The sequence below is a fragment of the Vicia villosa genome, linkage group LG3 (assembly GCF_029867415.1).
Source record: "Vicia villosa cultivar HV-30 ecotype Madison, WI linkage group LG3, Vvil1.0, whole genome shotgun sequence".
NCBI classification, from domain to species: domain Eukaryota; kingdom Viridiplantae; phylum Streptophyta; class Magnoliopsida; order Fabales; family Fabaceae; genus Vicia; species Vicia villosa.
Window position 1 is genome coordinate 25,728,007 of NC_081182.1, and position 18,610 is coordinate 25,746,616.

Genomic DNA, 18,610 nt, shown 5'->3' on the forward strand with positions numbered 1-18,610 from the left:
TTTTTGTGCAACTTGTAATGGACAGATTCAAGTCTTTCTCTGAGGCCACAGGGTTGGTTGTAAACCCTAAAAAATGCAAGATATGTTGTGGTAATATTGATAATGGTACTGTGAAGTAGATTGCTAACATTACTGGTTTCTGTCCTGGTGTTTTTCCTTTCAGGTACTTGGGTATTCCCCTGTCCAGTAAGAAACTTACAAACTACCAATGTATTGCTCTTGTGGAGAGGATTGGTGCTAGAATTAACCATTGGGGTTCTCACCTTTTAATCTATGTAGGGAGGATACAACTCATTAATAGTGTGATTTTTATCATCGCCAATTATTGGTTGTAGTGTATTCCCTTGCCCAAAAGAGTTATAAAGAGAATTGAAGCTTTGTGTAGAACCTTTTTATGCACTGGTAAGGGCAACCTGTCAAGGAAAGCCTAAATTTAAGCCATCTATGCTTCACTTGAGCAATGCCTAATTCAAGTTCACCTCGATTTACCTTTACCCTTAGGAAGTGAAATCTACCTTTTCCCTTATGGCTGACTTAGTGTCTATTTGAAACACAAGAGGTTTCTTCACTTCGACCTCCATTTCTTCAAGTACTGATCTGATCCAAATTGATTGACATGCAGCACAGGATCCTGCTATATATTCAGGTACACATGATGATAATGTCACCACAGGTTGTTTCTTCAAACACCATGAAATTGGGGCACCAAATACTTGAAAGAACTATCTAGTTGTACTTCTTCAATCTTTCTTATCTCCCCACCGATCAGCATCTGAAAAGCAAGTAATTGTTGCTTCTTTGCCTTCAAAGTCTCGTCAAAATAGAATTCCATAGACTATCGATCCTTTTAGGTATCTTAGAATTCTTATTGCAGCCTTCATGTGTGACACTCTTGGTTCACTCATGTATCAACTCACTAATCTGACTGCAAAACCTATATCAAGTCGACTGTTGAACACATATCTTAGAGATCCAATAATTTGCTTGAACAAAGTTACGTCGACTTTGTCTTCCTCTCTATGCTTCTCCAACTTTAAGTTTGTTTCGATATATAAGGATGCAGGATTTGAATCATCCATTCTGAATCTCTTGAGTATCTCTTTGACATACTTCCTTTGATGCAACGCCATACCTTGCTTCAATATTTGAAATTCCATTCCTAGGAAATAAGACAATTTTCCCAAATCTGACATTTCGAATTCCTTCATCGTCAGCTCTTTGAACTTCAACAAGTTCTCCAAGCTCTTTGAACCAGTAAGTCATCGACATATAAGCATATGATTTTTATATTTTGTGCCGCAACTTGAACATAGACACCATACTTAGATTTGAATTTGACAAATCTTAATTCAACTAAGTATGAGTTGATCTTCTTGTTCCATGCCCCAGGTGCCTGCTTGAGACCATAGAGTGCTTTGTGCAACTTATATATTTTATTCGTTTCCTTCTGAATCAAAAAACAGGGAGGTTGTGTGACATAGACCTCTTCGTCTAAAGGACCATTCAGAAATGCTGACTTCACATCTAAGTGAAATGTCGACCAGCCTTGATTGCATGCCAATGCTACCATTAGTAGAACGGTCTCCAATCTTGCTACTAGAGAAAATACTTCAGAGTAGTCGAGCCTTGATCTTTGAAGAAATCCTCAAGCTACTAATCTTGCTTTATGTCTTGCTATCGACCCAACACCATTGTATTTGAATTTGAACACCCACTTTACGTCAATAGCTTTTTTATGTGCTTGAAATTCGACTAACTCCCATGTGTTTTTTCTCTCGATTGCCTGTAACTCTTGAACCATAACTAACTTCCATTTTTGAATCTTTAAAGCCTCTATATAGTTGATTGGTTCAACACCTGCAAGTAAAGAAAAATGAACTAATTCTCCATCTGATGTGACTTCATCATCACCAGCCACTTCATAGTCTTGAAGTCTTACTGGAAGAACTCACGTTCTTTGGGGTCTTTGGCTTGTATCAGCCACACCCTCTTAGACTTCGACTCTGTTGGGAATGTTGGAAGCTACTTCGACTTTGACTGGAGTTTCGAAAATTGCATCAACTTTGACTTCTGCAGTTTCTTCTTCGAAGTTAAGGCTCATCAATGGCCTGTTGATTGAATTACTCGAATTCCAATCTCAATAAGAATTTTCATCAACCACAATATATCGACTCAACACAATCTTTGCATTAAATGGATTAAATAGCTTGTATGCACCAGTCTGATGATATCCTACTAGAATCATAGGTTCACTCTTGTAATCAAACTTCCTTCTTCTTGCATCAGGAACATGCTTGTAACACATATAGTCAAACACCTTCAAATGACTCACTGATGTTCGTTTTCCACTCCACACTTCTCCAGAAACCTTATTCTTCAACTTCTTAGTAGGGCACCTATTCAGGATATAAACTGTAGTCGAAACAGCTTCACCCCATAAAGACTTTGGCAGATTCTTCTTCTTCAGCATGCATCTCGCCATATCCAATATGGTTGTTCCTTCTTTTGGCAATTCCATTATGTTGAGGAGTATAAGGAGTAATTACCTCATGATCAACACCATGTTCAACAAAAAATTCTTCGAACATCTTGGATGTGTATTCTCCACCTCCACTTGTTCGCAGAACTTTGATCTTCTTCTCTTTTTGGTTTTCGACAAGTATCTTGAATCTCTTAAATATGTCAAATATTGTGCCCTTTCTCTTGATCACATATAGCCAATACTTTTGACTAAACTCATCGACTAACAAAACAAAATATCTGTTTCCACAAAGGGTATGTTATTCGAATACCAGTAACCATATCTTGAGTAATCATTTGATTGAGTGATAGAAAGTTCAAATGTCCAAACCTCAAATGCCACAACCAATTATCCTTGTGATCGACAATATTTTTTAGACATTGAACTTCAGTAGAACTAATCATGGTCTTAAACATCATGTTCTTCGACAGAGGAGATTTCAAGACCAAATTGTTCTGGGTGAACTCCATATTTCATGAACACTGAGAATCCTTTTTCGACCAATTGTCCAACACTTACCAAGTTACACTTCATACCAGGTACATAGAGCACATCTTTGATCATAACTTTCCCTCCATTACTCATGTAAAAAACTATGTTGCCAGTACTTTATGCTTGCAACGAAATATCATCAAGAAGTCTTACCTTGCTCGTCTTCGATTAGTTGAAATCTCCCAACCACACCTTTTGTCCAGTTATGTGATTCGAGCAGCCTGAATCGAGGAACCATATCTTGGATTCAACATGGTTATCTGCAACTGCAGCCATAACCACCATACCTTCAGAATCATCTGAATCTTGGCGTGCAAGGTTCACTCCTTCGTCCTTGCCTTTTGTCGATCCATTGTTTTTCATGTACCAATAATGTTTAGATAAGTGGCCCTACTTCTCATAGTGATAGCACTGCACACCTTTACCTTTCTTATCTTCTTTGTCCTTTCGATAGTTTCCTCGTCCTCCTTTCGAGGATTCAGAAGTTCTATCTTCGACCTGCTGCTTGTGAAAGTTCGACTAAGGCTTCTTGCCCCGAGTCTTGTCGAATTTACCTTTGAATTTATTGGAACCACCATTCATTTTCCATGACTCGGGCTGTAAAGCTTGTATCGAATATTGAACTCCTTTCCTTTCGACAATCCTAATCTCTTGCGCCTCAAACGAACCAACCAAATCTTCCAATTTTAGGGTTTCAAGTTGATTGGATTATTTAATAGCTACGATATCGTGATCAAAGTGAGAGGTCAACGTACATATTACCTTCTCAACTATCATCTTATCAGTTAGACTTTCACCACAACCCTTCATGAGATGGATGAGTTTCAAAACCTTCGACACATACTCTGTAACCTTTTCGTCTTCTCCCATCAACAACAGTTCATATTACCGATGCAAGGTTTGCAACTTGATAACCTTGACTTTCTTAGCTCCTTTATAATATCTGACAATAATTTCCCATGCCTACTTCGCCGATTTAGCATGAGAGATTCTGTTGAAATCTGTAGTATCAACCGCCGTTTGAATGTAATACGCAGCCTTGCAATCCTTCTTATTGGCTTCGACGTGAGTAGTTTTTATGCTCGGATGCATTTGCAACCAGCATAGGAACTCCACCAGTAACCACTTCTAGGGTTTCATGAAAGCCAAATAGAGATTGCATATGTTTTCTCCATCAAATCCAATTCTTGACGTCAAACATTGAAAGTGAATTTGGAATACCGTTAGTATCGTTCATCATTGCAACGATTGATTCACGTTACCTGGAAACACGATCTCTGATGTGAAGTTCTCAAGAACAATAACTAGAAGCTATGGATACCAAATTGTTAGTGCGTGAGACACTTTTAGTGAGGAGAGAATAGAGAGAATAAAGAAAATAAGGATTATATTATTGAATTGAATTGTACAAATAATGATACAGACTATGACTATTTACATACAACTCTTATTGGGCTTGGACTTACCCAACTTGAATTATATTTGATATTATTAAATTAGATTATATTTGATATTATATTAATAATATCAATCCCAATAATATCTCAACAAAGTTTTAATGCAATATTTGATTTTATTTTGAAAAGATTTTATAGATGATACTATAGTTTATAATTTATTCATCATTTTTTTATAAAAAATTATCGCGTCGTGTATTTATTTAATATTAAATGTCCTATTTTAATATTATTAATTATTAATAACTTATAAATTTTGATTATAATATAAATATCTTTTTAATATAATAAATTTTTTAATTACAACTTAATAATTAATTGTCAATTCTAATAAAAACTTTAAAAAATTTTAATTAGAAATGTTAGTTTTATTTCTCCAAATAAAAGTGTCATCTAAATTTAATTTAACTTTTAAAGTTACAATTAAAAAATACTTCTTATATATTTTATCAATTTTTTTCTTCATAATTTTAAATAAAAAAAATACAATTACATTTCACCATTGCAATTCAAAATTTAATTATTACATTCATTGTTTAATTTCATATCATAAATTTACTTTAATTTTTAGTTTTCAATTATAAATTTAAATTATTCTTTATCAATAATAACTCACTTTAATTATATTATAACTATATTATAAATAAATATCTTTTCAAAATAACATCAAAACAAAATTAAAAGAAATTTGAAATATTAGTTAATTCGGATATGCATATTCGAAAACTCCTAAAAATAAAATATTGAGATACTTCGAATATGCATATCCGAAAATACCTTAAATTAAAAATTAGGTGCGTTTGAATATGCATATCCGAAGAGTATTTTGGAGATTTCAAAATTATTTTTTACCGTGTACTAAGAAATTCTCACACGAATTTGTTATGTAAAACACAAATATGTTCACCTCATTAATATTTTTCTTAGTTTTAAAAAAAGTACAACATATTATATATGATATATTTTCAACGGTCATTGCTCTATAAAATCTAAGGGTGTGTTTGGTTCGAGGTAGGGCGAGGGGAGAGGAGGGGAGGGGAGGGAATATTTAAAATGAAATGTGTTTGGTTCAATTTTTAGGAGGGGAGAGGAGGGGAGGGGAGGGGAGCAAAATCCCTCCAAATGACACTTTTTGCGTTCCCCCAAATCGGGGGATTCGGACGGGAAGGGAGGGGAGGGGATCTGAGTTTTAATATTAATTAAATTAATATATTTACTAAAATATCCTCAATTTTATTTTATTAATATAAAAATATTATTTTCTTTCATGTTTCTACTTTTCTTTTTGTGATTTTTTTATCTATTGCTTCCAAGCCTTCCATCAACTTATTATAATTATTCTTCATCTTTAAATTATTTTTTATTTTTTACTTAATAAAAATTATAACTACTATAATTTTTTGTGTTTTATTATAATTTAGTTTATGTATTCAAAAGTGGTTATCAACCATAGTTTATTTTGTGTAGAGAGTTATAATACGAATCAAGTGTACTCAATTTTTTTAATATTATAGTATAAGTTATGACTTTTTAGTCACTCAGTTATACAAATATTATTTCCAAGAAAATATTTATGAAATTTTTACAATTGAATATCATATCACTTATATAAAATTACAGGGATAAAATTGTAAATTATTATTAAAATCCCTCCCCTCCCCTCGTGAACCAAACATATTTTTAAACGAAATCCTTTCCCTCCCCTTCCCTCCCCTCGTTTGAACCAAACATATATATAATTACAAAAAATCCCTCCCCTCCCCTCCCTCTTATTTGAACCAAACAGACCCTAAAACTTGAAAAAAAAAATACTCACCCCATTAATGTGTGCGTCCAAAAAAAATAGGTGGACATACACAATATGGAGTGTGAGCCCAAAATATTTGTGGATAATGATACATATAATAACTACATTACTTTAATTTTTATTTATTTTTTAATTTTTAAATAAGATTTTTTTTTGAGTTTAAATTGTTATAAAAAATAATAATTAATTACCTCTAATATTATTTCAATTGATTGACCTATCTAAATTTACTATAACCAAAACATAGGTTAGTTATTTGGTTTTTCTATTTAATTAATTTATTTTTTTATTAGTTTAAATTCGTAACATAGAGTTTTAAGCCGACAAAGTATAAAATCAAATAAAAGAAATTATTTGAATTTATTTGAATTTATACCATTCATTTGCATTGCACGAATCATTTATTTAATATAACATTAAATAGTTTTTATTTTTAATTTATACTATTTATTTGCAGTGATAAATTTTATTTAATATATTTTATTATAAATTAAATATTAATGAGAAAAAAGATGAATAAATTAATCGACCCACTTGAATAAAAGTGTAAACGAGGTTTAAGTTATGTCGGCGAGAATCTCTTAACCATCAAACATATGTCCTACAAAATATGCAAGCAAAACAGACATGTCTGAAGCATAATATTTCATGTTATATTTTATTTTGATATTAAGAATGTGTAAATTAAAATTTGCAAATATTAATATATAAATGATATTTTTGAAAAATAAATCTATCAAATTTGTTGATCTTTTTATTTAAAATATATGAAAAAAATTATGGAAGTGCTTATAATAAGAGAGGCGTAGAGATGAGAATGAGTAAAATTTGGCCAAAATAATATTATACACGTTCCTAAATCAAATAAAGTTACTCACTTATCTTATATATTTATTATATATTCAATTCAATTAACATAGTTTTTCTATATATTTCACAAAACACTACTACCGTCTAAATTAAATTAATATTTATATGACAATAATAATTAAAAATATTATTTCTTCATAATTTATATATCTTTTATATATTTTTTAATCATCACTATATTATATTTATTTATTATTTATTACGACATTTTGTGACCAGTGCAAACGTGGAGTCTCTTATTAGTTCAAAGTAAAAAGAGTTTGTGTTAACACTAAAATTAAATAAAATATTAGTTAAAAGCGAAAAAAATAACATTCTCTCCATTCTCTTTTATAAAAGAAAATGGAAGTAGTATAAATTAATAGTTGAAGTTCTATTAGTCGAATAATGGTAATGCAAGGATTGAACAATTGAATACGAGATAATCAAATATTTTTCAACTTTAGAAAATTTCACAAGAATTATGAGAGTGTTAGATTTAATCAAAGTACGATAAAACTTGTTAATTTAACATTTTATTCACGATTTAAGCTTACTAGGCCACTACTCAAAGTGATCGTTGATACAAAGGCACATTCACAAAAGTGTGTGCATATATGGATAGAAGAAACAAAAAATAACGCGAAGGAAGGAAAGATGATAGGGCCAAATATGGGCGCCATATATCTATCATATAAGAAAAGTAATTTTACCTTTTCCACAATAAGCCACGTGGCTGCCTTAAAACTCTCCTTAATGATTTTCCAAATTTTTTCCATTCCACCTCTTTTACATTTTCTACTACAGTTACCAACATCAAGGTTGGCAGTTTCACATAACCCATTATATTCCACATTCCATCGGCCAAAATAGTTTCAACATCCATTACTTTAAAATCGTTACATCTTTTATTCCATATTCCATCTACTAAAACATTTATAACATTCATTACTCTAAAATCGTTCCATCTTTTAAGCGTCAGTTATTTATACCTATTATACCCTTGAATACTTTAAATTTTTTCTCATGTTCATCAACCTGTCCTCTGAAACATGGAGGATTTATTATTCGCACTCCCACCGCTTCTACACGGTCAGATCTTAGGAGAAAATCTAAGGTGGCTGACAGCAAGGAGCTATTAAAGGTGGTTGCATCATAAATGGACGGTTGTGTCCAACAACAAAAACACTTTAAGATGATCTTCATAGACAAAAATGTAATTTACGACACCGATTGTGAATCTATTTATTTGGTAGCATACTGTTTGATTTTGGTATATTTTGTAATTTTATATGCATTTAGCATTAGACTATACTTACATTTTGAAATAATTTAATTAGCTTTTGGTCTAAATAAATTTGCAGTAGCTGGGTGAAGTAATATTGTTGGCCGATCTTAATCAACATACTGTCAGTCACACAGCTGTTCTCTGCCTTTTGGGTTTTCAGATTAAATTTTACATCATCAATATATGTATTCTTTCCTCATTGCAGATTAATTTTGTTTCAAATTTTGATAAGAGTTTTATTAAATTTGACATCAATATTATTTGTATTCTTTTTTGTTTCAAATTTTGACAAGGGTTTTCTGATTAAATTTGATATATGTGTATTCTTTCTTCATTACCGTTAATTTTGTTCCAAAGTTTGATAAGTCACACAAAGAGTCCTCAGTCGTATCTGTTAGTTTTGTTCTAAACTTTGATAAGTCACACATTTCAAAGAGTCCTTAGTCCTATCTATTAATTTTGTTCTAAACTTTGATAAGTCACACATTTAATGTGATTGAGTAGAACAAAAATAAATCAAATTGAATCCATTATATCACAAAGAGGTCATCCAAATCAGAAAGATGAAAAGTGAAAATAAGAAAAATTAACAAAGGAAAAAAGACATTGCTTATGTGTTATTATTCAAGTAATTTAAATTATAAAGAAGAGAAACATAAAATATAATTTTCTGTTTCAATTGTTAAGAATACTATTTATAAAATTATTATTATTACTAGATTAAAGTTTAAAATTGATAAATATTTATAAAATTATTATTATTACTAGATTAAAGTCTAAAATTGATAAATATTTATAAAATTATTATTATTACTAGATTAAAGTCTAAAATTGATAAATATTTATAAAAGTGATTTTTCAAAATATTTAAAATAAATAAAGTAAATATATATTACAATAACTTATATATACGGAAAAAAAATTACAATATCTTACATGTACGACAAAAACATAATAATGATCAAAATAAGAGAAAAATAGAAGGTGATGTTTATTATTGATTTAAATATGAAAAAAATGTTACTTTTTGAAGTCTATGTGCCATCGAAATAATGATTTAATAAATATGTGCTACTGATACCAAATTATTTTAAATTGACCAATAAAAATATTCACATCCATTTAAAATATTTATGTTTATTCACATTTTTCTTATAAATAATCCAATCTATATATTTAAAATGTTAAAATTTGATGTTTTCTTGTAGTTTTAATAGATAACCAGTAAAAATATATTTATTAAAATTTTTAATAAAGTTTGTTTTATCTTAATATAAAAATCTATTTATTCACCTAAATATTTTTATTAATAATGTCAAAATAAAAATAATATTTATATAAGAGAAAAATATATTGTTTGATTTAAATATTTTTACATACTACAAAAAAAATAGATACCAATTCATTATCTCTTTTAAAAATAATAATTTTTTTTGCTTAGGTAATTTTTTCTTTTAAAAATAGATACCAACTATTTAATTTTTTTATTGAATAAATATTTGATAAGTCATATTCATTTACTAATTTATCCCAAATACTAATTTATTCAAAATTCAATTTATTAATTTAAATTTAAATAGATTTTTAACACTTCAATCTTAAATAAAATTTAGAAAAAAGACTTTTTAAAATGCAACCTCATTATTTTTACTAAAGGTGAGCATAATAAGAAGTAAATATATATTATAAAATAAATAAAAATATTCATAAACAAAATTATATTGATTATGTTTTTACATTTGAATTTATTTATATTGTACATGTATTTAAAAAAATCACAAATTCAAAATCATTCATTTATATTAATTTATTGTAAATTTATTATTTATAAAGTTGAGCACATGTAATATGTAAATACATAATATCAAATTTAAAATCACCATCAATATAAATTAATTGACTCATTCAATCAGTAACATTTTAATTTATTGTTCATTATTTTTTTTGGATAATATTACTCATCATTTTATTAGTCTTCAATTCGTAACGACTCTAACTTATTTATTTTGTATACGATGAATATAATTTAATTGACTTTTTTGATCTGTAACTGTTTAATTCACAATTCATTTTTGTATACGATAAATATAATTTAAAGGACTCTTATTGTATACTGGAATCCTTTACAATGTGTTTTCTAGAAAAGAATAATATTGGATCCTTATAAAACTATGACTTTTTAATTTAAGTTTTAATCTAATAGAAATTTTAAAACTGATTTAAGTTTTCTATAGAAATTTTAATTTAATAGTTGGAATTACATGTATAATGAATACATAAATTAAAATAAATTTTTATTTTAAAATTAATAAAAAAAATTGGTAAAACAATTTTTTTTCTTATTTAAATGTTTATCATATTTCAAAAACAAAATCGTGCGTATCACTCAAGTATCCGTGCAAACAAACGGGGACTGATATAGTACACGATATAATATTGATATTAAACTATTAATTTAAATATTGAATAATAACGGAAATAAATTTACTATAGATTTAAATAATTCCAAAACATTTTATAAATAATTCCAAAACAATTTTTTTATATAAATGAATAATTATATTGTTAATTCAAATAGTATTTATATAGGAAAGAAATTATAGAAACCAATTTATTATCTCTTTTAAAAATAATAAATTATTTTGGTTACACAATTTTGTCTTTTTTCATTTCTTTATTATATCTTTAATCACAAATATGTGTAACACAAATATCCATGTGAACGCACGAGTAACACAGCACGGGTAATCATACCAAAATCCGTGCGAACGCACAGGTTATTATATTTTTTTGTACAATTAAAGAAAACCAAAGTAAAAATAATGTATTAATCCAAACACGAGAAAAATGTGTTGCTTTATACTAATTTATTTCATTTTTTATTATATCTTTGAAAACAAATGTGCATAACACACCAATACCTGTGCGAGTGCACGGGTAACACACCAGTACCGTGTGAACGCACGGGTAACCATACTAAACTATTGTTCCAATATTCCTAAGTCATGAAGTTATTGATAAAACTATTGAATATTAACAAGAACATTAAGTTACTAATTAAACGGTTGAATATTATCGGGAACTTGACGTTATTGATCAAACTATTGAATATTAACGAGAACATAAAGTTACTAATAAAAATATTGGATATTAACGGGAACATGAAATTACTCATCAAAATATTGAATATTAACAGAAATATTAAATTACTGATCAAAATATTGAATATTAACGAGAACATGAAGTTACTAATCAAAATATTGAATATTAATGGGAACATGAAGTTACTGATCAAAATATTTAATAATAACATAGACATGAAATTACTGATCAAAATATTGAATAATAACGGGAACACGAAGTTACTGATCAAAATATTGAATAATAATACAACAACTTTACTTTAAATATTTTTGATAATAATTCTAACACAAAAATAATATTTATATAAAATCAAATTATTACTGATTCAAATATTTTTATATATTGTCAATTTTAAAAAAATTTATTTTATTTTAATTATATTTTATAAACAAATACACGTATCATACCGGTACCCGTGCGAACGCACGAGTATCCCACTAGTTTTCACTAAAAAAGAAACACACAATACTCGTGTAAATAGCCAAACAATTCTAAGTTTGTAGAACACATTTGTGTTGGTTAATAATATGACTATTATTTGTCTCTAAATACTACATTTGTACATATCTTTTGGATGCACATTCAATTAAACAAGTTATTTACATATTTTTTTAATATAATTTTATTGTTTTATTTTACTTAATTTTACTTTACAACAACACCACCAATCGAGCTTTATCTCACTAAATGGAGATCAACTACATAGATCAAACTAAGTGATAATAATAAATTGAAAAGATAAGAATATCTATTAGAATAATTCATCGGAGACAAATTACAATAATATTGAATATTAACAGAAATATTAAATTACTGATCAAAATATTTAATATTAACCAGAACATGAAATTACTGATCAAAATATTGAATATTTACGGGAACATGAAGTTACTGATCAAAATATTTAATAATAACATAGACATGAAATTACTGATCAAAATATTGAATAATAACGGAAACACGAAGTTACTGATCAAAATATTGAATAATAATACAACAACTTTACTTTAAATATTTTTGACTATAATTCTAAAACAAAAATAATATTTATATAAAAACAAATTATTACTGATTAAATTTTTTTTATATATTGTCAATTTTAAAAAAATTTATTTTATGTTGGTTAATAAGACTATTATTTGTCTCTAAATACTACATTTGTACATATCTTTTGGATGCACATTCAATTAAACAAGTTATTTACATATTTTTTTAATATAATTTTATTGTTATATTTTACTTAATTTTACTTTACAACAACACCACCAATCAAACTTTATCTCACTAAATGAAGATCAACTACATAGATCAAACTAAGTGATAATAATAAATTAAAAAGATAAGAATATCTATTAGAATAATTCATCCCAGAAAGATTACAATAATTTTTTCCATTCGAAGTTGAGGTAAGATTTACCATGACTTTTTATTTTATTTTTTGACACAATAAAGATATTATTCTTGTGCAAACCTCTATGGTCAAACTAACAAATAATGCAACATAAAAGTTAATTTATTTACACACAAAAATGCTACCTTCATCTCTAAATATACAATTCTTTTGAAAAATTACAAAATTAAAAAAAGTTGATACAACAACAACCAAACCTTATCCCACTTATGACATTAAACTTGTTAATACTTGATTTTGTTTGCACAAATTTTTTCATGATAGTATTGTAGATTGTAAAAAGTAATGTAAAATAAATAGAAATATGTTGGTATAGAAGTAATGAATACAACTAAAAATACAAAGAGTCTCTTCTTAAAAATATAACAATTTTTCCACCACAAAAGAACTTTATAGTCAAAGAAAGTAGCAAAATGTTGGTCGGGAATCACAAGTCGTCAAATTTAGGGTGTGCGACATTCCTCTTAATTGGATAAAGGTCACACAAACACAAAACATTCAAATACGAGACAATCAAATCTTTTTGAATTTGACAGAGTTTCATAAGGGTCGTGAGAATGTTAGACTCATCCAAATATACGAGAACTTTACAATTTGAAATTTAATTCATATTCTATGTTTATATCACATCTAATTACATCAACGATAAGTAGGAAGACATGTAGTAAAGAGGAAATGAATGTAAAAACAAAGAAAACCAAAAATGTTGTGGAAGAAAAAAGATCAAGCCGAATTTAGGACGCTACATACAACAAAACAACGGAAATAATCACATACTATTAGTGGAACAAGACTAAATTCTAACATCCAAGATGTTATGACTATTAAACAAATTATCATCACATTTTTATCCTTTTATCTTTTTGTTTTATTTTATATTTATGTTTCTTATGTAATTTAAAAAACACCAACTTCACACTTAGTTACAAGAGTTAAAAATTTCATAATGGAAAGAGAAATTTTCTTTTAGTATAGTTGTTAGAAACAAAAAGGAATTACACTTCAGAGCTATAAATCGATTACTCAACTCATCATAAGTTTGTGGATTCACTAGTTTTTCTACAACTTTGAGTCATTTCACATAATTAAAGTTGTACTAGTAGTTATTTTACAAAGATACATGACATAATTTGAACTCCCCACTGGATGTAACAAAATGAAATAGTAAAATGGTTTTTTTTTAAAGCAAAAATACTATTAAAATAAAAATGTTTTGATACTCCTTTTAAAAAAAAACAAGACACTATATAGAACCCAAGTTCCATCCAACTCAACACTTTTAGTCCACTAGTTCATTCCCTCTGCAAAGGTTTTATTTAGTATTCCCATTCTTTCCTGCCTCCTTTATCATAACATTGCTTATGCAGCCTTACTATGAAAATGAAATTCCCAATAATACCCTTTACCATCATCAACAACAACAACTCACCATTGATAATTCTCACTCCTCCATTCTCTCCACACCTCAACTTACCTTAACACCAAACCACATTCATCACCCTATTCTCCAACACTATCATCATTCACACTCTCCACATCACCGACAACAATTTCAACATTTTTATCAACATAAATATCAACCACAACCACCACAACAACAAGAACAACAAGAAACATATTCTTTGGGTGAGACTATTGTAAACCGTTACATCGAATGCGAGGAAGGATCCACAGCTAGAGTATCTTTTTGGTAATTCACATTTATACATTTATACAGAAATAGCAGACAAACGGACAATAAACTATGCACCACTCCCCTTTACTAATATTTGTGTTTGTATGGTATGTTTTATATTTTCAGGAAAGCATTCAACAACACAGTGCAATATGATGCAACAGAAAAACAACATAATGAAAACCAAAACGAGACATGTTTGGTTTTGGACAACAACTTCGACGAGCTTGAAGCAGTGTACAAAAACAAACTTGGCCGGAATGGAGAAGAACGGGAAAGTACAAGGAAGAAGATGAGGAAGAGGAAAGTAGTGAAGGAAGAATTGAGTATGATGAATTCGTTTCTCAAGAGGCTGGTGAAGCGTGTGGTGAATCATCAAGAGGCTCTTCAGAATAGATTGTTGGAGGTGATTGATAGAATGGAGAGAAAACGAATAGAGAGGGAAGAAAATTGGAGGCGAGAAGAGAATGAGTTGTATGAAAGAGAAGCTATTGTGAAAGCACGTGAGAGAGATCTTGCTAAACGAAGAGAGTCTTCCATTGTTTCAAGCATAGAGAAAATTACTGGTCGAAAATTCTTTTTTGTTTCTGAGAGCACTCATCAAAATTGAAGATTATTGTGTTTTTCTTTGCATTTGATTCAGTTACTTTTAACAACACTTATTGAGTTGCCATTTGGATTCCTCAAAAGTTTTTTCAATGATCTAGTAGTGATAACTTGAGTACTATTTAGTAGTGTATGTTTGGTTTTGCAGCGAATTTTCCGTGTTTACTAACGATTACAAAAGAATTTCCATTTCTATATAGAAGTTTGGTATTGTGGCTTTTGTGAAATCTTGGCTAATGTTTAGATGCGAGTTTGGAGTCCAGCGCAGAACCAAACACGTGCGTAGTTTTGAATTGTAGTAAATCAGAGGAGAGTTGTGCTATAGGGAAGCAACAAAGAAAATTGTAAGATCGCTATCCCTCTTAAATCAGACGCTTTCAATTTCAAGTGTCGGAAGTACAAAAGTATTTTTAGGGAGATGTAATTCTTTCTTTAAATTTCAACTACTTATATTTGATTAATTCGTTTTAGATTATGTTTTGTACATCAAATGATAACATGATTTTGCCATATATAATTGAATTAATCTATTGTTGGTGATGAATGTTCAGATTCTACTACTAGCATTGTTTAATATAGAAACTAGAGTTTCATTCAATTGAAACATTTTTCCATTACATTACATCATGTTTTTTGGGGATAAAAATTTCATAGGTTGTGCATAATATACATAGAATTGTTTCTATAAGTTTAGTCCAATTGATAACACAAATGCTAGCACTATCCATCCCACAAGGAAGTATCCAACCAGTCTGGTTGGTCCAACATCCTCAGGTTCCTGCCATGAAAAGTGAAAATATTGTCATAATTTATCATTTAACTTAAATCAATGTTACATAGTTCATTCATTCAAAATCAATTGTACCTGTGCTGGAGGCTCTCCTTTTTCAATCCCTAGGATATCAACCTCATATGGCCAAATGAATTTTTCTGTGTTACCTTCTCTGGCCAAACTCCAGTCATACATTCTTCTTTCTTCTGGTGTTGACATGATGGTGTATGATTCCTATACAAACAAAAGTTAATCAAATCATCGCATCATGTAACAAATAATGCAAATACAAAGATATTCAACTACTGACTCTGAGAAGCTCCAATTTCTTGTTGAGTATGTCTTTCTCTAAATCTTGACTCTCCAATTCTTGAACCTTGTTGTTATACGCAACTGGCACCATGTCATAAGGACATCCTCTTGGTAATCCAAGTCTACCATAATGATCTGCGTCTGTTATTGCTGCATTCTAAACCATATCTTCATCAATTCGATGCTGTTTTAGGACTATAAATTATAATAACAATATTATTAATTAACATACACATTGAAAACTTACGTATACCACGGAGAGCTCTTTCTACATTGAGAGTAGAAATTAAAGATGACGATTCTTTTGGAAGCTCAATGGAATCCTCTGAATCTACCTCTGTTGCTCCTGCAGAGCTTTCACCAGAGCTTCTAATGGATAATTTCCTTGGCAAATTCACAGTAAAAACAAGGTTAGTTGAGAATCTGAATTTGGGTGTTGGAGTGATTGGGTTAGTTGGGAGAATGCATAATGATGTAGAGGGGGACAAGGCCATTGCTAGCTAGTGAGTATTCATTAATTGGAGATTATTTTGAAGGTAACAAACAGTATGAAATGAAACAATAAACAGACGGATGAGAATGAGATAATGTAAGGGAACTTAGCCAGAGCCACAAAAGTGTTATCTTGATGATGATGGTTTGCATAAAATATATTAATAACAAACGATACAAAAAATAAACAACTGAGTCGTTGTAGTATAGTGGTAAGTATTCCCGCCTGTCACGCGGGTGACCCGGGTTCGATCCCCGGCAACGGCGAATTTTTTCATTTTATTTGTGTTTTGCGTCAAAACGACGTCGTTTAGCGTTTTTTTTCCGTTTTTGAATTCATTCCGTTTTTGAATTCATTCCTAAACACGACGTCGTTTAACTGTTAGCTCTTTTGCTTTTTCTTTCTGGATCGTGGGCTCTCTCTCATTATTTGGGCTGCTCTTGTTTTTTTTCAAACAGGAAATTACAATTATTATTACTCTAATGTCACAATTATATATTTACAGTACACTCTCTTAATAATTCATTTATACCAAAATATATTCATAATTAATTTTTATTTCAATTATTAAAATACTAATTGTTAACTATTTTTTAGTTTAAATCATTTTTTGTTTTCTATTAAATTCAAACCTTCTTAATTTACTTCATATTTTTCAAAAAATAACTATATTAAATCATAAAAATAGATCACAAATGATAAAATATAAAATTAACACTATTATCAAATATATTTAGATAGATTGAATCCATCTAGTATTTGCAACATCTAAATCTCTCTTGATCCTTGAATGCCTAAATATAATATTAAGATCCATTCTAATATTTAACATTCTATTTCAGATAATCAACCTAATATATAATATTATATCTCAATTCTATATTATAATAATAACTTTAAATATGCAAAAAAAATTATATACGATGATTATCATAAATCACTATAAAAGATTTAAAAAAATAATAAATTAATAGTCACCAATACAAAAATATAATATGATAATAGTTTTACAAAATTACAATTCTTATTTCTTTAAGTATACCAACTTATATGATTTTTTTCAGGAACTTCTATTGTGAAGTTGTAAAAATGACAGTTTTAAAAAAATCATTTGGGAATGGATCCAATGTTACATGAATTTATTATTTTTATTTTATTTATAATAATAAAATTTAATTATCATCTTCATTCTTTAGTCGGGTCACTTCAACCCAATTTCAGACCCGCAATCATCATCTTGACTTTGACTTATATCTTGTCAAGATGGTTGTGTTCATCATCTTCAATTACATCTCATGAACAAAAAATTCGAAAAATCACAAAATCAACTAATTAATTCACAAATTATATACTTTTGGAACTAGAATTTTACCACGAATTCAAATCTACTATATAGCTATTACTAAAAAATTGACCAAACTGTCAAAATTGCCCTTTCTACTAAAAAATATTACACTACAAATTTGACAAAATATTAACAAACAAAATCTACCTACCACTTTTCTGGCACGCACCCGGGCACTACCCCTCCTTTCATTGTATACTCCCCATCTAATAGTTGATTTTTTAGACAACACTAGGGGAAAAATTAGTAATTTTTAGACAAAATTAAGGGCAAAATTAGTAAAAATAGGGTGTACAATTTTTGGACAAAATTAAGGGTAAAATTAGTAGGAACATAGTGTAAAATTAGTAAAAACAAAGTATAAATTTTTTGCCCAGGCTCCCTAAAATTTCTGCCTCCGCCACTGTCCTTACTGTTGACATTTTTCAGATTGAGGAG

General features: G+C 28.8%; 2 protein-coding genes and 1 non-coding gene across 3 annotated transcripts; 2 read left to right on the plus strand and 1 right to left on the minus strand.

Annotated features, from left to right (window-relative positions):
• The first annotated feature begins 14,246 nt into the window (after positions 1–14,246).
• Positions 14,247–15,747, plus strand: LOC131655208 (uncharacterized). The gene is made up of 2 exons (XM_058925101.1): positions 14,247–14,659; positions 14,771–15,747. The coding sequence occupies exons 1-2, from the start codon at positions 14,331–14,333 to the stop codon at positions 15,252–15,254; spliced, it is 813 nt and encodes a 270-aa protein (XP_058781084.1). The 5' UTR covers positions 14,247–14,330; the 3' UTR covers positions 15,255–15,747.
• An 81-nt stretch (positions 15,748–15,828) lies between these two features.
• LOC131655209 (NAD(P)H-quinone oxidoreductase subunit U, chloroplastic-like) lies at positions 15,829–16,917 on the minus strand. The gene is made up of 4 exons (XM_058925102.1): positions 16,582–16,917; positions 16,333–16,484; positions 16,116–16,256; positions 15,829–16,028 (listed from the first exon to the last, which is right to left on the minus strand). Exons 1-4 carry the CDS (start codon positions 16,826–16,828, stop codon positions 15,933–15,935), a joined length of 636 nt encoding a protein of 211 aa, XP_058781085.1. The 5' UTR covers positions 16,829–16,917; the 3' UTR covers positions 15,829–15,932.
• Positions 16,918–17,021: 104 nt separating this feature from the next.
• Positions 17,022–17,093, plus strand: TRNAD-GUC (transfer RNA aspartic acid (anticodon GUC)). Its single transcript has one exon. It is a non-coding gene; the product is annotated as a tRNA-Asp (tRNA).
• Positions 17,094–18,610: the final 1,517 nt, after the last annotated feature.